Source organism: Gossypium arboreum, chromosome 12 (assembly GCF_025698485.1).
Source record: "Gossypium arboreum isolate Shixiya-1 chromosome 12, ASM2569848v2, whole genome shotgun sequence".
NCBI classification, from domain to species: domain Eukaryota; kingdom Viridiplantae; phylum Streptophyta; class Magnoliopsida; order Malvales; family Malvaceae; genus Gossypium; species Gossypium arboreum.
Window position 1 is genome coordinate 119,078,688 of NC_069081.1, and position 22,781 is coordinate 119,101,468.

At 30.3% G+C, this 22,781-nt stretch overlaps 3 protein-coding genes across 4 annotated transcripts; 2 read left to right on the plus strand and 1 right to left on the minus strand.

The window, feature by feature from the left end:
• The first annotated feature begins 611 nt into the window (after positions 1-611).
• LOC108476754 (kinesin-like protein NACK1) lies at positions 612-6,076 on the plus strand. 2 transcript variants are annotated; one of them, XM_017779060.2, is made up of 15 exons: positions 612-735; positions 1,300-1,606; positions 1,702-1,788; positions 1,877-1,977; positions 2,077-2,193; positions 2,299-2,380; positions 2,464-2,531; positions 2,619-2,678; positions 2,848-2,972; positions 3,121-3,319; positions 3,403-3,513; positions 3,610-3,702; positions 3,797-4,756; positions 4,837-5,159; positions 5,570-6,076. In XM_017779060.2, exons 2-15 carry the CDS (start codon positions 1,369-1,371, stop codon positions 5,895-5,897), a joined length of 2,892 nt encoding a protein of 963 aa, XP_017634549.1. In that variant the 5' UTR covers positions 612-735; positions 1,300-1,368; the 3' UTR covers positions 5,898-6,076. The 2 variants fall into 2 exon arrangements, with proteins under 2 accessions (XP_017634549.1, XP_017634548.1); XM_017779059.2 differs by having other exon boundaries at positions 1,327-1,606.
• A 1,154-nt stretch (positions 6,077-7,230) lies between these two features.
• Positions 7,231-7,856, minus strand: LOC108478327 (non-specific lipid-transfer protein 2-like). Its single transcript, XM_017780779.2, has one exon. It carries the CDS (start codon positions 7,756-7,758, stop codon positions 7,465-7,467), a length of 294 nt encoding a protein of 97 aa, XP_017636268.1. The 5' UTR covers positions 7,759-7,856; the 3' UTR covers positions 7,231-7,464.
• A 12,119-nt stretch (positions 7,857-19,975) lies between these two features.
• LOC108477448 (beta-1,2-xylosyltransferase XYXT1-like) lies at positions 19,976-22,438 on the plus strand. Its single transcript, XM_017779994.2, has 2 exons — positions 19,976-20,603; positions 21,203-22,438. The coding sequence occupies exons 1-2, from the start codon at positions 20,159-20,161 to the stop codon at positions 22,363-22,365; spliced, it is 1,608 nt and encodes a 535-aa protein (XP_017635483.2). The 5' UTR covers positions 19,976-20,158; the 3' UTR covers positions 22,366-22,438.
• Positions 22,439-22,781: the final 343 nt, after the last annotated feature.

Genomic DNA, 22,781 nt, shown 5'->3' on the forward strand with positions numbered 1-22,781 from the left:
GTGTTCGAATAAAGACTAAACATTTCAAAATGGCTAAACACCAAATATATTTTCGGAAGTGCTAAAAAAAAAAAAACTTTTCAAATGTTGTATATTAAGTTTAAATTATGTTTTTATTATTTTCCTTCTTTTCAAATAACAACTAATCTACCATGTGTTTTATTTTAAACATACTAGTATTCACCTAATTTTATATTACAAATCAAATTAAAGTTCGTGAAAAAAATTCTTACCTAAGCATCTTTAAAAATGTTTGACTCTTATACGACCAATTCTTAAAAGGTTTGGCTCAAATTTGACTGTAGAGAGCATTTCATAAAAATAATTTTGAAATCTTGGAGGGCGCGTCTAGCAAAATTACCGCCTTTATTTTTGTTCTTTTGTGTTGGGCAAAGTCCCAAGTAAATCAATCATTAAATTAATTAATACAAAATTAAAAAGCCGTTATTAAAAGCTTGAAAGCCGGTCCCGCTTCTAAACCAACGATAAATAAACCGAACCATATTATCGATAACTCGGCGCGAAATGATAAAAATGAAGAAATAATGACGAGAAAATGAACTAGCCGTTAGGGACCCTAAATTTCAAATCTCTTTCTTCAATGGCTTTTCAATTTTTTCCCCATTAAAGACAAAGCTTCGAATTTTTTTTTTCTCTAAATCCAATAGCTCTCTCTTTCTTTCTTTCTCTTTGTACGCTCCTCTACTGTTTAGAAGTCTTGATCCAGAAACTTGAGTAAGTTTTTAAATTTAAATTTTTAAATTTTTTCTGGTTTTTTATTTGGTAATTTTTGAGCTGAAAATGGAAAATAATTGAAGACAAGTGAACTTTCCTTTCAAGAAACTGGATTAAGTTGAAGATTATAGGGGGAAAAATGCTTCGTTTTCATCAGATAATTGGAAAGTTTCTTTTGGTACAACGATGGATGGATCATAACTTGGGTCCAATTAGAAAGTTTCCTTTGATGCTATGCAATGTGCGATTTGCTCAGATGATTTTTTTAAAATATTTATTTTTATCATTCTGGTAACTGAAGAACTTTGAATTTACCTTTGATTTGCTTAATTTTGTTTCTAATTTAGTACAAGTAATGAAGGGTTTTACATAAAGGATGAAGGATTTGGCTTATTTCAAAGCGAAACTTCTTTTTTCAGCTTTCATTCATTAAATCTTTTAGGGATTTATAGATTTATATACGTTTAAATTTGTTTTCAGTTTTATCCATAATTTGCTAAGTGTTCTTAGATTGCAAATTGGATAACGATTTGTTTATATTTTGCTGATTGTTTCCATTTCCAGTTCATCTTTAAGCATTTCTTTTGGTAGGTTTTCAAATTTCAAAAGACAAAAAGGAAGTAAAAGAAAAAGATGACAGTCAAAACACCAGGAACCCCAAGCAATAAGATAGATAAGACACCAGTAACAACCCCTGGAGGTCCAAAATCAAAGGAAGAGAAGATTGTAGTTACTGTAAGGTTAAGGCCATTAAGTAAAAGGGAGCAACTAGCCAAAGATCAAGTAGCATGGGATTGTGTTGATGACCACACCATTGTTTCTAAGCATCCTTCTCAAGAACGCACTGCTCAGCCATCTTCTTTCACATTTGGTAACTCTTTAACTACATGTTATTTATACAGTTGGTTTAAGTTTTCATTGAAATTTGGTGTTTGAGGTTCTTTTTTCTTTCTTTTGTTTGCTCAGATAAAGTGTTTGGACCTTCATGCTTGAATGAAACGGTGTATGAAGGAGTGAAGAATGTTGCTTTGTCTGCTTTGGGAGGCATAAATGGTATTTTCATTGTATTATTATCTTTTCTACTGATTACTGTTTTTGTTCCCTTTATTGAACCACTTGAGTCATGTAATTTTTTGTGCAGCTACTATATTTGCATATGGCCAAACCAGCAGTGGGAAGACATATACAATGAGAGGAATAACAGAGAAGGCTGTCAATGACATCTATCAGCATATAATGAACGTGAGACTGAGCTTCCCTTGAAGTTTAACTATTTTTTTCTTGTTGCACACAAGATGGGTGTGGATTTCTTAATTGTTCTGTTCTGTATTTGAAATGCAGACACCAGAGAGAGATTTTACCATTAAAATTTCTGGATTAGAAATTTATAATGAGAATGTTAGAGACCTGTTAAATTCCGAATCTGGCCGCAATCTCAAGCTTCTAGATGATCCGGAGGTAAATGGCCTTTGACTTCTTTTCATAGGAACAAAGCACTTATGCTTTCAATCCTCCTCCTTCTGTCATTTACTATATTTTTGTCTGTTTAATCTATGCTTGCAGAAAGGTACTGTGGTTGAGAAGTTGGTGGAAGAAACAGCAAGCAACGATCAGCATCTGAGGCATCTAATTGGCATTTGTGAAGGTAATTAATGAATCAATTGCTTCGAGTTAGCAGACCTTTTCCTTCTTTTAAATGCGAGTCTAATTGTTTTCCGGCATTTGTAGCTCAAAGACAAGTTGGAGAAACTGCCCTAAATGACTCTAGCTCACGGTCACACCAAATAATAAGGCTGGTATGAATGAGGGTTTCTGTTGGTTTTGTTAACATACTCAATGCTGTATGGAAGCTAATTCATAAATTTATTTGGCCAACAATGTAGACAATTGAAAGTACTCTTCGTGAAAATTCTGATTGTGTGAGATCATTTGTTGCAAGCCTGGTAAGACTGTATTCCTTCTCCTCCTTAGCCAATAAAATGAATAAATATGAGTTTGTACAATCCACACTTGCTTTACTATTTGCTATATGTATAGTCAAGGTTGAGGTTTACTCAGCCTCACCTAAAAAGATGCATGAATTATTGTTGCTGATGGGACCAACACTTGTAGAACTTTGTGGATCTAGCTGGAAGTGAAAGAGCTTCACAAACAAATGCCGATGGTGCAAGGCTCAGGGAAGGCTGTCATATTAACCTTAGTTTGATGACCCTGACAACTGTAATCAGAAAACTCAGGTAAGAATCTATCTTTAAATATTTCTTGTTCAGAATATTCATTGTATTTAGCATTTCATGGGAGACAATAATGAAATGAACTTCAAAACTAAACATATTTTAAGTTCTATTATCATTGTGTTCATGATTGACTGATCTTTCTTTGCAGTGTTGGAAAAAGAAGTGGTCATATACCATATAGAGATTCGAAGCTTACTCGAATATTGCAGCATTCACTAGGTGGAAATGCACGAACTGCTATCATTTGTACTTTGAGTCCAGCACTAAGTCATTTTGAACAATCTCGTAATACTCTCTTCTTTGCTACCCGGGCAAAGGAAGTGACAAATAATGCACAAGTCAATATGGTACTTATCTTTTTTTTCATTCATGCTTATTGACAAGAATTTCCTAATGAATTGACATGAAACCTTTTTGGAAACTTTGCTAGGTTGTTTCAAATAAGCAATTAGTCAAACATCTGCAGAAAGAAGTAGCCAGGCTAGAAGCTGAGCTTCGCACCCCTGATCCATCTAGGGAGAAGGACTTGAAAATACAACAAGTAATAACTATTCAAAATTGGCTTCATCTTGAATCGATTTATTTCATACTGCAACTTGAAGCATAAGTAATCACATTTCTTGTGTTTGCTTTCTAGATGGAAATAGAAATTGAAGAGCTAAAGCGCCAAAGAGATCTCGCACAGTCTCAAGTTGATGAGCTACGTAGAAAACTACAGGAAGATCAGCAGGTTCCGTCACTTTTCCTTCTTATTTCTCTTCCTCTTTGCACTCTCTTTATTTCTGGATTCATTTCAACTTACTTGTATGTGTTTATTTATTCAGATTTCAAATCCAATTGAGTCACCAAGTCCATCTGTGAAGAAGTGTCTATCGTATTCCGATGTGTTGTCTCCAAAACTTGATGGAAAGGATCTAGGTCGTCATGATAAAACAAGAAAAACAATGTTGTTGAGGCAGTCCATGAGGCAATCATCAACTGCTCCTTTCGCACTTATGCATGAAATTCGTAAGCTCGAACACCTCCAAGAGCAGCTAGGAGAAGAAGCAAATCGAGCTTTAGAAGTACTTCAGAAAGAGGTGGCTTGTCATAGACTAGGTAATCAAGATGCAGCTGAGACAATTGCCAAGCTTCAGGCAGAAATAAGGGAAATGCGTTCTGTCCGGTCAGACCCGAAAGAAGTTGAAGTTGGAGCAGCTATAGCTCCTAACAAAAGTGTTAGTGCTAACCTTAAGGAAGAGATAACAAGACTTCATTCACAAGGTAGTACAATAGCTGACCTTGAGGAGCAATTAGAGAATGTTCAGAAGTCAATAGACAAATTAGTAATGTCTCTTCCAAGTAATCAAGAATCCAACTGTGAAGCTACCCCCAAAACAAAGAACCAGTCTAAAAAGAAGAAGCTGCTTCCTTTAACGTCAAGTCACGTTACAAACCGGCCGAATTTTATAAAATCTCCATGCGCTCCTCTGTCAACCTCTCGGCAAGTTGTGGAACCTGAGAATGAAGAAAATAGACCTCCAGACGATGATGACAATGTTTCCAAGGACACCGTCATCGACTTCGAGAAAGAAACACCTGTGAAGAGTGAAGACTGTGGAGATGTTACATCAAAGGAAGGCACTCCAGGATATAGACGTTCAAGTTCAGTCAACATGAAGAAAATGCAGAAAATGTTTCAAAATGCAGCTGAAGAGAATGTACGAAGCATACGAGCATACGTAACGGAATTGAAGGAACGTGTCGCTAAACTGCAATACCAGAAGCAGTTACTTGTTTGTCAGGTAACAGACACAAGTGCCTTTGCCGTTATGATACCTTCCATTTTTCTCCATTTATCTAGTTTTTGACTTGCTTCTTTTAGGTGCTTGAGCTAGAAGCAAATGAAGCAGCCGGATACAATTTAGAGGACAATGAGAGTGAAATTGAACCTGAGGAACCCCAAGTTGCATGGCATGTAACTTTCAAAGAACAAAGGCGACAAATCATTGAATTATGGGATGTCTGCTATGTCTCCATCATCCATAGGACACAGTTTTATCTGTTATTCAAAGGAGACCCTGCCGACCAAATATACATGGAAGTGGAACTTAGGCGCTTAAATTGGCTACAGCAACATTTTGCAGAACTTGGAAACGCAAGCCCAGCAATAACAGGAGATGAACCCACAGTGTCATTATCATCAAGGTTCACTTTCATTCTCTCTTTCTCTCAACCACACAATAACACACTTCGGTAAAAGTAACACAGAGGCCTAGTAGGAGTCAGACCCCTTCTACTATAAGCAAATTAGTCCCTGTACTAGTTAAAAAAGTATATTGGTATTTTCTGTTAAATTTTTCATCCATTTGTACCTTTAAAAACTGGTATGGCTGATGGAATAACCAAAGACTGATATATGGCATGCCACGTCATGCTACTTTGCCCAGTTTATAAAGTACATGAACCAGTTTATAAAGTAGTACAAGAACTACTTTGCCCAATTTTTAAGTAGGGGAGCAAAATGCACTCCCACTCAAAGTACAGGGACCTTCATGGTACTTTTCCCACAAACATCTCTTGTCGCATCTGATTGATTATGTCTATTTTACTTACAGCATCAGGGCCTTGAAACGTGAAAGGGAATTCCTTGCAAAGAGGTTGACCACACGTTTGACTTTCGATGAGAGAGACGCATTGTACATTAAATGGAATGTACCACTTGATGGAAAGCACAGGAGACTACAATTCATAAACAAGCTATGGACTGATCCTCATGATCCCAAACACATAGAGGAAAGTGCTCAGATAGTGGCAAAACTTGTAGGGTTTTGTGAAAGTGGTAACTTGTCAAAGGAGATGTTTGAGCTTAATTTTGCACTACCAGCTGATAAGAAGCCTTGGATGGTAGGGTGGAACCAAATCTCAAATCTTCTTAATCTATAAGACAAAAATCATCTTGTAAGTACTTTTCTCATTTCTGTATATGTAAATGAATTTTTGGAGTCCTTTCTCCAAGTTCTTTGTGACCATTTGATGAGCACATTGTCATTTGCTTATTGTTTTGAGATATACTTTGTATTCTTCATGTTTCAATAATAGAATTTGCTTCATTTTGACGTCAATGAATGTTTCACAATGCTAAGCTATTTTTCTTTTTTGGCTTTGTTTTCTGGGTTATTTCACCAGATGTCCTAAAATTATGGTCCGAATTTCAGACTGGTCCCTAAGCTTTTCCCATTTCTGTATATGTAATTGAATTTTTGGAGTCCTTTCTCCAATGGTCTTTGTAACCATTTGTTTTGAGCACACTGTCATTGCTGATTTGTTTTGAGATATTCTTTGTATTCTTCATGTTTCAATAATGGAATTTGGTTCATTTTGATGTCAATGGATTTTGCACAATGTTAAGCTGTTTTTCCTTTTTTGGCTTTGTTTTCTGGGTTATTTGCACTAGATGTCCCAAAAATTTGAGTCTTTGAAGTACTAATATCATATCAATTTGGTCCTTTCATCAACTATGGCATGCTTGGATTTAAGACACTTGGATCAAATCTTTAATATATGTATACCTATTACAAGTATAACTTAAATCAAACATGTTAAAAAATACATGATATCATTATTCAAGTTGTCAATGTGATAGGCACAAACATGTTTAAAATTTTATGTATATATTGATCATATCTGAGCTAAAATTTAACATCCAAGGTAACAGTTAGATGGATAAGAATATTTAATTGATAAGATAATTAAACTTATGAGCATTCAATTAAAATGTTTTAAAATATAAAGATTATTTAGAATTTATACCATAATTTGGAAACATCAATGCAATTATCCATTTTTGGTCAGGTCCATTTCAACAGTTCATTGATATACTTTGTCCAGATAATTTAAAGAAGAGAATTAATATACTTGTTTGAATGTTTAATTTGTACTTAATTTTTTCTCAATTAAATATTTAAGTTTAGCTTGAATTTAGTACCAAAATCAAGCAACGGTATATGATCCAATAAATATTTGACACGTGTACTTTAGCAAAAAAGAACATTACTGCTTAATTGGAGAAAAAAATTCAGGTATCAAATTGATCATTAAAATCAAACTGAAGTGCTTAATTGGGACAAAAAAAAACTCAAGTATTACATTGAAAAAATTAATGTACCAATATAAATATTGAAACCAAACTCATGTATCGAATTAAGAATAGAAAAAATTTAAATACTAAATGAAACATTAGAATAAGTCAAGTACCAAATAATATATTAACCAAAAATAATCTAATAATCCAACACTGATTTCCATTAAATAAATTACTTCTTCAACAACTAGTAGTACATGATATAGATCTCACACACACATTAAAAAAAAAAGTGAACACATTGGTGAAATATCACTTTAACCCCCAACATATTGTTTCCATCACAGACTAAACCATACAGTTTTTTTTTTTTCACTACAAACACCAAAACAAAGATATTATAGCACAACACAACTTGAGTCTTTTCTTTTAGCATTTAGGGAAGGGAGTACCACAAGTGCTAGCAACTTTCCTTGCATTTGGGGTATTAATGAATTTCTTGAGATTAGGGTTCTTAAGATATTGGCAAAGGCAAGGCTTTTGCTCTTTGATCTTACTGCAACATAACTTTGATGGTGGGGATGATGATGTTATGGCACTCACACATGAGCTTAGCTGTGTTGGGCTACATGTTACAGCCATTGACACCTTTGCTTCGGCCAGTAGGAGGAGGACCACCACTGCTGCCGCTGAGAATGCCGCCGTAAAGGATGCCTTCTTCATGATGATGATGCCCTTTGTTCTTGTGTTTTTTCACTCTCTATGTGTATATAGCTTTGATGTTTTTGCTATGAGAGGTATGGTGGGTGTCCTTTGTAATTTATAGGGTGGAGGGTATTGGGTGAAAATGGAAATTTAAGATGGAAATTAGTGGCAAATTGCAATTTTCATGTAGCATTTAGAGAGAGAAAAAGGGGGGGGGGGCGAATGTGAAATAGACATTCAGTTTTGGCCCACTTATTTTTATGATTAAATCGGTGGGGTTTACTAAATGAAGAAAATGCCTAAATAAAATGAAGGTGTGAAATCTAAGCATGCAAGTGAAAACTACTTGACCTAATGATTTCAATTCACTTTATCTGACAAAAACAACCATCAAATGATTTCATGAATGTATAGCTATTCTATTTTTCTATTACCATTCCAATTTCACCAACAGTTTTGATACGACAATTTTTGAGGACATTCATAGTCAAGTTTTCCACAATATGGTGCGGAATTAATGAAAATGACACTGTATTTCAGCACAAGCTTTTTTGGCATAGAGTCAAAAGTTTTCCACCGAAATGAGGTTTTTCCCTTGTCTTGCTCGATAAGTATCCACATGTCTTATATGCTAGCATGTCCTGCGAAATTGGAGGATTTTAAAAATATTTTTATATAAAATATCGAATTTAATTTACAGTAACATCATGAGAGGTGTAGAAAATAACTACAATAAAAATTATTATTACATAAGATATTGATTTTTACAATAGAGACCGTTCACACCATGAGAGATGCAAAGAGCAGTTACAACAAAAGTGATTCGCATTATAGGAGATGTGAAGAATCATTAAACTTAGAGGTTATTTTGGAATATGTAGGATGGATAGTTAAGCAGATTAAGCTTTAGGTCTCTTTTGTCATTTTACCTCAGTGATGAAGGATAAGGGATAGGGGTTGGGTGTGGGTGTGGGTCGCAGCCGCGGAGTTCCCTCTCCTTGAGTGCAATGATAGGCTGAAGTGTGTCAACTGGAGGCATTATAGGAGTTGTGAAGGGATTAAACAAAGTGTTTGCTGGATATGATGGATTGAAAATGTTATTGTGTGGGTCTATTGAGTATGATGCTTAAGCGAGGCCATAAGGTCGAGCTCTCCTAATGAAGCTATGGCGAAATTATGTATCGTTAGTCTCTGTAATGATTAATTATTTCGATAACGGGAGTCTAAATCGAACAATTATTGTTGTTGTGAGAAAGGATTAGACTTGAGAAATTAAGAAAATAATTTTGTAATTGTTTCAGGTTAAACTATAAATTTGTTGAAATTTTTTTCTTCTAAGTTACGAGTACAATCACATTTTTAAATTAAAAAACATATCCATTTAATTATTATCAAAATTAACTATTTCAAAACACTATTAAATTGATAATCAAAATATATCTAAACTAAATAAAATTTAAATTTAAAAGAGAAAAAGAAACCATTTAAATTCAAATTCAAATTAACTTTATTAGATTGATTGTGACACTGATTTATGTGTTTTTTATTTTCTCTTTTCACACCTCTCTATGATATATTGTCAATGATTAAACATAATTTTGAAACATTATAAAATGGGGAAATAGGTGTTTTATACCATTCTAAATTAAAATGCATTTACCAAATCCCAAGCTTCAAATTAGGGTTTACAATTCGAAATCAATTTCATATTAAATTCTTTAAATATGATTTATTATTCTCTTATCACTATAAAATTCGTAATTAAATTTATTAAGTTTTTACTTATGTTTATAAAATTTAATAATCATTTGAATTTTATAAATAATAAAAAATAACTATAAAAGAAACTTTACCTCTCATTTATAGATCAAATTTGATTCTACTTTTAATTTAATCGAAATTAAATTTAATCATAAGACACAACTCATCATGAATAAATTTTCAAACCCATTTTGATTGAAATATTATATAAATATATATAATAGTGCCCATATTAAGGGTATTGTAATTCTTTCCTTTTTGGTGATGTTTCATAATGTATTTTTGGTATACATTGTGGACTCACATGCCTTATTCATCATTAATTTGCATTTCCATTTGGTAGGAAAGAAAAAAGAAATTAAGGATATCATATTTGTTAATTTAATGATTAAATTTTACAATTATTTTTCCTATTTTAATTTGTAAGTTAAAATACGTGCATATTTTGTACATTTAAAATTTAATTATCGTGTTTTCATATTAAAAAATGTAAGTTCAATTGTTAACATCATTAAATTTTTTTGACAAATTTAATAAAAGAATTTTAATGGCGTTAAATTTCAAAAAAAATAGAAATTCTAAATTCTAAAAATATGAAAATTACACAATCTTGGAGTATATCTTAACTTAATTTATATTAATCAGAAATTATGTTCTTATTGAACATTAAATTGTAACTTATTGATTGGACGTTCATCTTCACTAAAAATAGTCTGGATTTGATTTTCAATTGTATCGAAAAGGAAAAAAATCATGCAATTATTATTATCTTATAACACATTGGTTACACTTACACAATGATAAAAGAAATCTTTGGATTTATATTTTACTAAAAAATATCAACATTTTAAATTAATTTAATTAAAATGATTAATTAAATAATTATCAATGATATATAGTTTATGAGAAAAAAATTGACATTAAGCTTTACAAAACTACAAATTAAACATGGTACGTGGTAGTCCTACTTTTTGTCCACATTGTTTATAATTAGAGCCATTTTCTAGATTTGCTCTATAATTAAAGTTGATAAGATCATAATCACTTTTTTTAAGTCCTTGTATTTTTGTATATTTGTATTTAGTTTATTTGTTTTTAGATTTCAAAATTCAGTTTCAATTATCATTAAAATTCTTCTATAAAATTTATTGATTTGATATTTTAAAATTTTTAAAAATATTCATTTTAATAATCCTGTAACAAAAGAAAAACGTAATGAATTAGAATTTAACAGAAGAATATTAACAATTAAACTTATATTTTCAAACTCAAAAATTAAAAGGCTTAAATTTCTTAAAACAAAAATTGAAGGACTAAATTTTAAATATATAAAAGTAGATGAACTTATAGTATACTTTAACCTTATTAAGCTAGCATGTGAATTAAGGAGAGTTGTAATTAGTAAGCATGCTCTTAATTTATTAATTCCTTTTTGACAAAACATTACATCTTATGTCATTTTCAGAAAATTGATTATCTGATTGACACCGCTAATTTTTTATTCAGATCAATTCAGTCCAATCGTTTATTTTAAAAAGAAAAAATTTAAAAAATCCGGATTGATATTGGGCTTTAATGATGATATGTACATGCCACAACCAAGGCATGAATTCTAATGCTATGATTAACTCCTCATTGCAATTATTTACTGCAATTATTACTTTACTTTCTTGAATTTCTTTTTTTACTGCAAGTAAAAAGTTTCTAATGGTTATTAAGCGTCTCTCAGTATTTTCTTATTTAATTAAATGTGGATTATTTACTCTAAAAAAGTAGTAAATAATTCATACTCTTCAAGTTTTTACTGATATCTGGTGGTTCAAAATTTTAACCCATTGAATATTATTAGAAAATCCTCTAAGTAATTTAATTTTAAAATAAAATAAAATACTTATATTTTTAAGAATTTGAACTTAGGTATATCAGAATTTTAGAATCTCAATTTTACCGATACAAATAAACTCTAATTAATAAAATTATTTTTGTTTTTATTACATCTTCAAAAATTATGATTTTTTACCTAAATAGTAAGTCTACCTCATAGATGAGCTCGTCAAAGTGTTGCATGGTTATAGATATGTAGACTATACATAATTTATATATAACAAGAGTGAAGTTAGAAATTTTTTTCAACTAATTAAAATATAATTTCATCATTATATTAATAAATATCTTTATAATTTTTAAAAATCTAAATTAAAATCTTATTATTTTTAGGAATCAAATTAGAATTTTGGAGTGAACTGTGAAACTCGTATTTGAATATCAACAAGTTTATATAATTGGACTGCTTAAGCAAAATCTAATTTTAAAGTAAAAAAGTTGGACAGCTTGAAATAATAGCAGGGGCCAATAATTTCACTTTAAATCTTCACGCCTTCCGTGGCATCTGTTGTTCTTTGCAATCATTATCTCACTTCTGGCAAACCCCGATCTTCATTTTCTTTTTCTTCCTTTTACACTTAATTTTTTTCCACCTCCCCACCTATTATTATTTTTTTAGTTTTTTCATAGTTATCAATATCAAGGTGGTCAACTCCATGGTGGTAAATATTTTTAAATTAAATCAGTGGTAGAATAGATTAGGTGATAATTTGTTGATCCGACTAATTTTAAAAATTAAAAATTATAATTCAATTGATTTTTAATTGGTTTAATTTTTTTATATCGGTTTCTAATTTAATCGATTCAAATCTTTCTCTAAATTGATATCTCAATCAATTTATTCGATCCGTTGAAACATCTTTGGTTAGTATGTATTGATACCAATGTGTTTCAACATATTTTTAAATTTTTAATATTTTTCATATATATACACATGGATATATATATATATAAATATTTATTTGCAGAAATTAATTTTAAAATTATTAGTTATTTTTGGCAGAAATAATTAAATTTCATAATTTAATTAAATGATTATATATTATTTTAAAATTTAATTATAAAAATAAAAATAATTAAAAATATAAAAAAATTATACTGACCTAGATATGCACTAATAAAAATGGATATAAACTGAAATGACGGAAACAGCCTGAAATGCAATTTTGATATAAATAAATGATTAAATGAATGGTAAAAGCAGTATGATTAGATTCACTACATACATAGATAATGATTAGGCATGCTCATTGCATTTCCTATTCTGCAAATCCACACCCAACCACACCTGCCTTTATTAATAATAATGAAATAAATATACTTTCATCCCACGAGAATTATAATTCATTTTGTAACTAAAAGTATTATCAAAATTTTACTACTCAAGTTGTGTCTTTTATTCTTTTATTATAAATAATAATAAATTAATTTCTGATGAAATAGTAAATTGGTTATTATGTTAAAAATTTTATTTATTTCTATTGTTAAATGATGATATTTGTAAGTTAACATCGGATATACGTTTGTTTGGTTATATAGTTAATCACGTTAGTTTTAACAGTAAAATGAATAAACTTTTAATAGAAAAATCAATTTACTCCTTAATCTAAGTATAGAGTTGTAGGAATGTGTATTAAAATTAAATAAATCAGTTAACTAAAAAAACAAATAAATTGAACTGATTTTAATGTCAAAATTAAATAAATCAAATAAAAATTTTAGTTTCAATCAGTTTATTCTGTTTTTTATATATATTTATTTACTTATAAATTGATAATATCTTTTAGCATTATCGAATTAGCACCATACACAAATAATTATATTAATCCAATATGAAAATAAATAATATATTTTTTAAAACATGTATAATTGAATCAAAATAAAAATTTTACACATACAAAAACTGTAATTCAAATTTTATATGTACAATTACACCAAATTAAAATTTATATATCGAAATTAAATTTTATATCTCAATTCAATATTTATGGATTCTTAAAATGGTCGGATTTTGATATCAATGCCCAAAATAATAAATTCGTACCGTCCATAGATTGCAGCTCTTATTATATTTGATAAATTAAGGAAAGAAAAAGTTTGTTCTTTCTTTTTAAGAAATATAATAATTAATACTATTTTAATTGGGTATTTATTTGGAGTGTTTTAATTGATTTGGAGTGGGTTTTATATAGGTACTAGCAATATCCGTACGATGTGCGGATTAATTTAAAAAAACAAAAATTATATTATAAATTTAATTCGAGTTCAAAAAATATATATTTAAAATATTTCAAGTTCAATAATATTTGTGAGGATATGATTAAAAATATTTGGTTTGAAAAATGTTCTTTTGAGAAAAGAATTAAATATATTTAAAATATAAATCGAGTATGAATTTCAATATTTAAAGTATGAATTTTGTTTGACTTATTTTTTTATTTTATGATATGTTATTTTTATAATTTATATAAATTATATAACATGAAATTAAATATATAATAGTATAATAAATATTAAAATGTGTTTACTTAATAAGTTGTTTTTTTAAATTAACTAAAAGGAAAGAAAATATAAGTTACTAAGTTTTAAATAAAAAATTATACATTTTAAAAATTAAGAAAAAAATTATAGTGAACTTGATTTAACTATTTACAAATATAAATAAATTTAAGAAAAATTAAAGTAAAATATAAAGATTAAATCTAATTTAAGCATGATAGAAATACCAAAATTATAATTTGACGATTAATAACCCACTAAAATATGAGTCTAACAATGAGATTCTTGGAAAATAAAAAGTTTTTCATTTTAAATTTAAAAAATAATCACATTCAATTACTCTAATTATCAATAAATTGTCACATAAATTTTAAAATATAGTAAAAAATAATTAAAAACTTGAGACATATGTGAACTTAATTATTTGGGAGAGTGAGGTAGCTGAATTATTTGGCCCTAGCTATAAATTATGATTGATTATTATTCCTAAAAACCTTACTATTTCCCATTCTATCAAGAAATTGATGGTCCCCAAGGCAAAGGATTATTTTGCAATTAAATTCAATCTTGTAATTGAAGCATCCCAATGATAAGGGAATGCAATTGTAGCCCAAGTTTCTAAATTGGTTGTAAAAAATTTAATGCTATTAGTTGGGGGTAGTTTACACTTTATCCCACCCTAAAAAATTGAAAATAAATATATATTTCATGTGGAAAAGTTTATTTAAGTTTGAATTTTTGAATAATTTGATTTTAAATCATTTGAATTTATAATTTACATTTTTTAAATTAAATCATTTTACCTTTAGAGTATTTTGGTTTGAATTAGTTTTGAGTTTGAACCAATCTGGATTTGAGTAAGATAAATTTATATTATTAATCTTTTATAATCAAATCAAGTTTAGTCAGGTTTAAAAAAAATCAATTAATCTCTCCACGTCATCATTTCTTTCACGTCAACTTGCTCTGTCATTAATTTTTAATGTTAGGTGCCACATTAACAATTAACCACTCCCCAAGGACTTCGACAAAAAAATAAATTTAAAGATTCAATTTGATATCAATCATAATTTAAAGGAAACAATTTATTACATTTTTGACAAACAACTTAATTAAAATTTTAATTATTTTCAAATGAATTATTTGGCATTTAGCCGATGAAAATAAACTATGTATTTAAAGAACTCTAGTGATAACGTGTTTCATAACCTAAAACAGTGACTTTATAAGTTGTATCAAGCATGGACTCCTTCCATTAATAGCTTTTAAGTCACTACACTTGAAAACCCCCTTTTTGTTGATAAAATTAGGTCCAAAATTTCATCTACTCTGCAATTCATTTCATTGATACATTTTAATTATAGCCCCCCAAAGTTCAATTTACTTATATTCTTCGCATTTCGCATAATGTCCTTATCTACCGTAATCTCTTTCATACTAAACATAGAAGCTGCTAAAGTTCCAATTTGTTTGAGCATGAAGAGGTACATGAAGAGAAAAAAGTACCGCAAGCTTAAACGAGCTGCCTCCACTAGGGGTACTAGCCGCCACGGTGATGACGAAAATGAGACGGTTTTGATGTTGGGTGAGCGTCGTCGAAAGGGAATGATCAAAGGCAGAGTGAAGGTGCCATTGAGGAAATGGAGAGATGCATACGTGGAGACTATGCTTAGTTTTGCTGGCCATGTTGCACAGCTCAACAATGGTAATGTTTATCTGTTAAGAGAATTCCAAATGCCTAAATGCTAAGTCCTAAGGTTTTGGAGATTATTAGTAACTAGTAATGTGAATCAAATTTTAAATACGTGTGTATTTAAGTCATATACAATTTGGATATGACGTGTTAAGAAAAATAACTCTTATAAATTTGTTGATATTATCTATTTTTTAACATGTTAGAATCAAGTTGTTCATGTAGTAGGTACGCGTGTTCATAATTTGATTTACGTATTTTGAATATGTTTCACTTGATGCTCCCTGATATAATATTAGTACGGTTTGAAGTTTAAGGATCAATTTGAAACATGTGTGATAATTTGATGACATTTCATGAAATTAACCCTAATTCTTTATAGTAGCTGATAGCAAATTTCTAAATTTCGTTTTACAATTAAGTATTTTCAAGTGAAGACTTTATCATAAGCTACTGCATGTGATTCCAATAAAAGGCCTACTAATAAAGTGTGCTGGGTCAAGCCAAGTTGGATTAGCATGTAGTGTTGTTTAAAGTTTGACTCCATAAATTCAACATAAGCTTCAATCACTAATTCAAAATATTAATCTTTAATATATTGTTTTGGGTCAAAATTCTTTTATAATTTCATTATCTATGAAGGGAGTAAATATAATTTCATTTATTTTAAAGTGGCTAAAGCGTAATTTATAATTTGATTATCTTTGAGGGAGGGGGTGCTTGCCCCTTGTATTCACCATTGTTTTGGGTTTTGGAACATCTAAGTTTAAATTTCATTATGTGAATAATGTGCGAGTTTTGAGTCTCATCATATACATATGGCATGTATGAGTTTTGTCTAAATTCTTTATTATTTTATACGTTAACTCTATTTATAATAATAAATTTTTTAAAAGAATAGTTTTATATATTTTATTACTTTTTCATTTTTCATCCCAATCGTATGTTTAATCCATATTCTACCCAAAAATCGAAACCTCACCTTAACCTTACCTTGAACACCAATCATTAATAGCTTTCCTTGATCACGTACTCCCTAGATCTGCATTAATCTTATTCATTAAATATATATATATAATGATAGCTCAAATTACTTTTTCATCTCTTAATATTTAATACATATTTAATCATCATTCACAAATTAATTTTCGTATTTAATAGATGAATCTTACGTAAAGCATATACGTTGATATTCTTTGTATTCATTTTTAAAGTAACGGATGGATTTTAACCCAAACATGGAGAGGTGATTTTCATACCAAATTTTGACAATTTTTTCCGACAGCAAGTAATGTGATAGTTGTTTTTATGTTACTTTCACTGTTATTTAACAAATATAAAATAATTCATTTCTAACATTATCACGTATAATGCAATTACGTGACGTAATTTTAACTTACAAACTTTGAATTGTCCTGGCAAATTAATACTTCTAATTACAATTAAACTCCATATTTATCTAAAGTTTGATTAAGTTTTATGAGACACAATATATTAGGAAGCATATTATAGTCTCTTATCGGAAAAGAAAATAAAGCCGAATTGGTAGAAAAAGAAGCAGTTGATCGATAACATCCTCTTATTATCATCTGGTAAAAAAAATTTTCTTCTGATTTCCATAAAGAATTGTCGCTAATTGCTTAAGACTCTATTACTTATGACGTAATCAGTTATCAATATCTACAACTCTCGCTTTTATCATTATTCTTGATCTCAAATTCTATGTAAAAACTATAAACATTCCGAACTTAAAAATCAATGTTATTCTTCTACAATAAATTAATTATTTGCATGGGTACAATAATCGTGAAATGTAGAAATATAAAAAGGATAAACTATACTCATGGTCACTTTTGTTTACCTTAGGTTACATTTTAGTCACTTATATTTGAAATGTTACGTTTTAGTTACTTATGTTATCATGTTGTAACATTTTAGTCACTGAGCTGTTAATTGTCATTAATTGTGTAACAATAAGCTGACGTGGCACGTTAAATTATCATTTCAAACAAAAAATTTAGGTTAAATTATACAATTGGTACCCGTAATTTTTCGTTTTGAACAATTTAATTCTTTTATGTTCTTTTAACTTTTTTTTTCCGTTCTCTTTTGCTTCTCCCTTTGTTTTCCTACCTTCTTTATTTCTTTTAACATACCAGGAAGTCGAATTGGCAATGAAGAAAAAAGCATGGTATGGGTTTATGGGTTTTGGTTATAGGCAATGATGACAGTCGACTTCCTACTTATTTTTTCACTGCCAATTTGACTTCCTAATATGCTAAAAGAAATGGGAAAGGTATGAAAACAGAGAGAGAAACAAAAGAGAATGGAAAAAAGAGAGAGGAAAGTTTAAAGAACATAAAAAAAAATTAAATTGCTTAAAACGAAAAAACATAGGGACCAATTGTATAATTTAACCTAAAATTTTGTTTGAAATGATGATTTAATGTGCCACATCAGCTTATCGTTATACCATTAACAACGATTAACGGCTCAATGACTAAAATGTTACAATATAATAACGTAAATGACTAAAACGTAACATTTCAAACATAAGTGACTAAAACGTAACCTAAGATAAACAAAAGTGACCATGGATATAGTTTACTCATATAAAAATCATATAAAGGAAGAGAATATAAATCAAAACTAATAATATTAAACTAATTTCTCTCATATTATATTACAAAATTATCTTCCAAGGCTTTCAATTTTGAACATTTATTTTAAAAATTCATATGATTATATTTTTGAACACGTAGCATATAATACTGTCCATATTATTTGACTTTACTTGTTGAAATATTCCCCAATAGGTATTAAATTTGTCACGAGACATAAAAATCCAATGAATTTTATTTTTTAACATATATATGAAAAAAAAGAATAATCAAAAGAGTATAAAAAAGAGAGAATAATAATAATTAATAATTAATAATGAAATTATTTTAATGACGGGATTTTAGGTAATACAAAATCCAAGGGTGGTTGTATTATTGTGACAGCAATCCTTAACAACTCCTTTATTTTTATTTATTTCATATCTAATTTAGTTAACCCTTAACTAATTAAAATTTTATTATATAATTAAATAAAAAGACACGTATATTCTTCAACAAGAGACAGCAAATTTTTAATTCAAGCTTTCTCCTACTCCTTACATTCATCATGCATCCAACCATGACCGAAGTGACAAAGATTGTTTAACTTGTAATAAAAAAAGAGATTGTTAACATGTCTTAGTCTACCCTTAAAAAATTCAACATATTTGGTGTCTCTAAAATTTTGAAACTCTCCTACCTTAGAAAATTTTTATTATTTTTAGTTGGTTGGATACCCTTCAATGTGCAGTCCATTGACTGGCTATAAGATCAACAATCAATTATTGTAACAAAATAAAAAAAATATATGGTAGTTTGAATATATCAGATTCCCAGTTTGCTTTTTTAACGTTTTCTTTAAGGAATTGATTTCTAAATTATCTATTTTATTTTATTTTTTTATTTAAGATTACTTTTGACAAAATAAAAATAAAACTTTAAGGACTGATTTGAAATTTGAGATATAGTTTAGGAGCTATTTTACTAATAAAACCCTTTAACTTTAACGGGTTGGTATTGTTTCTAGGTTAAGCTAGAGCAGGATTCTCTTGTTGAAAAAGATTGTGTGTGGCGCACAACCATCTATTAAGGAGATATGAACATTCACGCTTGGTAAGATTTTAGCCCAAATACTTAAATAGCATCAATGAGCAAGTATGCTACAATGCACGGTCCTCTAAGTAAGTGGCGTCAAACAAGGATGTTGAACTGAATTTAAGGGGGCAGGCAAGGGGTCCAAGTCTCTCAAAATGAAAAATATTCAATTTAGTCCTTAAATATGAAATTTTAAGTTAATATATGGTAAAATTTCAATTTCACCCCTTTAAAAATGATTTTTTTTATTAAATCCTTTTAAAAATAATGAAATCATAAATTAATAAATGACAAAATTATATTTAAACTTCTTAAAAAATTATAATTTTATTTCAAACCCACTAAAAAAATTTCTAGATTCGCCCTGGTTGAAGTCCTAGCATCAAGCGAGGATGTCCACTTCCCATTTGTAGGTAGGTAGTGCACCACGAATTATCTTTTCTGGCAAGGTGCTTTCATCTTGTGAACCTATACCTCTTACATCTTCTTCAGGCACCGAGCTCTCATCGGAGTTAAGAGACAATATCTCAACTCGACACAAAGATAATATTAACCCGTCAAAGAATAATATTTTGAAGACTTCTCCAAAAAAAATCTACCCTCAATATTACTCTTCTCATATATACAAACGCTCAAAATTACATTACACTATAGATTGTTTGTCTCACTATAGAAATATAACAACAACAAAAAAATCGTGGGGAGCAATAATTCCCAAAAAGAATCCTCCATTATTGTCCTTCAAAATATAGTATCCCCAACCTTTGATTCGCCGCCTCTTGAAAATGTCTTCACATCCTGTCTTCCTTTCATCTTCATATCCTTCTATATATATATATATATATATGAAAGTTGAACGCAGTTAAAGTTTGCAGAGTGGAAAAAAATGGGCGAGAAAATACTTTACGATACAATATTTGCTAGAAGCTTTAGTCGATATGACCAGAAAAAGTTAGGATATGGAGCATTTCTAGCTTGTTTTCTTATTGCATTGAGCTTCTCCACTGTCTTCAAGCCTTATTTGGGTCCTTTAACTGTAAATAAGAGACTATCAATCAATGATGGTTTGAAGATGGTGAGGGCCAATGATACAATCAGCTCTAATGCAACATTTTTTAGTAATGTTGTAATTAGCTTTAATGCCACAGTTGAAATGGTTAGTGACGGTTCGAGTAATATGAGTTCAACGTCGAGAAATGACACGATCGGTTTCAGTACGAGCAGTTCTAAGACGTTGGGATTCAATTACACTAATGGTGTAATAAGGAATGATACAAGGTTGATGCCGGTGTTAGAGATCAACAATGGAAGCAGTTCTCAACAAGGACAGGGTAAGTGTATGTTTTGTGGATGTGTTGAGGGTGAGTTAACTCTTTCAGGAGAAGGTTTTGAAGTGTTGTTTGTTGGATAGTCAATCGGTCCCTAAATAACTGAAAGTATTGTCCCTATGTTGGAGTTTCGTCCCTAACCTTCACGGAGAGCCGTGTATGGTTCACGGAGGGGGTGTCTCGATTGATGGAAATGTTAGTATAGAGCGTGTGAATAATTATTAAGCTACTTGAGAGTAAGGTGACTCGAACCACTAACCTAAGGCCAAGCCTCAAGTTGATGGTTCGAGTTAACCTGTACTCAATGGACTTCATTATTATTCACACACCGTATATTAACACTTTTTTCAAACCTTTCAGGTCAGATTTCTACCAATTGAGGTACTCCTCTCCGTGACTTTCCGTAGTGGCTAAGGATAAAACTCCTACATGGAGACAATACTTTCAGTTGTTGAAAGATCGGTCAACTATTCAACTGAGAAGAGTTCGAACTTCTCCAGAAATAGTCGACCCACAGTTAACAAAATTTAAAACCCATGTTGAAAACTTAGGATTGTTAGTGATTCTGACAATTTTTTTTTTTTTTAATTTTGATTGATTAGGTGGCGTACCAGAGAAAATAATAGAGCCAATTTGCAATATTGAAGGAAGAACAGAGTTTTGTGAGATGAATGGAGATATAAGGATCAATGGGAAATCCTCTACGGTTTTGCAAGTTGGTATGATGACTGAAAATAGTTCGTGGATTATCGGTCCGTATGCTCGAAAAGGAGATCGCGAGGCTTTGAGTCATGTAACAAAATGGAGGGTGAAAACCGGGGTAAAGGATGGTGACAACGGAGTGCATCAATGCAATCGGTACCATGGAGTTCCGGCTGTTGTTTTTTCGCTTGGCGGATATGCGGGGAACAATTTCCATGACTACACCGATATCATTATTCCTCTTTATCTAACATCTCGACAGTTTAACGGAGAAGTGAAGTTTCTTATCACCAACAAGAACCCATGGTGGATCAACAAGTTCAAGACCATATTACGAAATCTTTCCCATTACGACCCAATCGACATTGATAACGAACAACAAGTCCATTGTTTCCCAACCGTGATCATCGGCCTAAAACGCGACCCTAAAGAACTAACCATCGATCCATCGAGATCACCTCATTCCATGAAAGAATTTCGACAGTTCCTTAGAACAACGTACTCATTGAAAAAAACCACCACCGTAAAGCTAACCAACAACAATCGAAGAAAACGACCTCGTCTCCTCATCCTTTCAAGGAAAAAAACACGAGCCTTCACCAACACGAAAGCAATTGCGACAATGGCAAGAACCTTAGGCTACAAGGTAATCATCGCGGAGACCGATTCAAACGTAGCAAAAGTAGCTGAAACCATAAACGCTTGTGATGTAATGATGGGTGTCCACGGTGCTGGGTTAACCAACATGGTTTTTCTCCCAAACAACGCAATCTTAATCCAAATCTTACCCATCGGTGGGTTCGAATGGTTAGCCCGAACCGATTTCGAAGAACCATCGAAGGACATGAACTTAAGGTATTTGGAATATAAAATTAAAACAGAAGAGAGCACATTGATTCAACAATATCCACCACACCATGAAGTTATAAGGAATCCAGGTGCAATTGCAAAACAGGGTTGGAATGCATTTAAGGCAGTGTATTTACAGCAACAAAATGTGAAGCTTGATATACATAGATTTAGACTCATTTTGTCAAGAGCTATTGAGCTTTTACATGAGTAAGTTATTATAAATTATATTCAATCATTTTTCTTCAATGTATAGTGATTAAACAAGTGTAAAGTGTGAAATAGAATCATATATATTTTTATTGGGGATATATTTGTTTTGTTTTAGTCAAATAAAATATTTTTTGTTTTTAAATAAACATTTGTATTATCAAAAACCCAGTCTTAAAAAGGAAATTCATCATTCATTTGGGGTCTAATGTTGATATTTGGGCTCAATAATTTGTTTGGGTTAATTTTCAAAATCATGAAAACGTGAAGCTCATTGGTGATTTAATTTTTTGGGTAAACTACACTAGTAGCCACCCAACTATTAGTAAATTTCTTTTTTGATATTAAATTGACATAATAGCAACTTTAACCATCAACATTGAATTTAACTGAATTTAGAGATATAAATGAAAAAGGTCA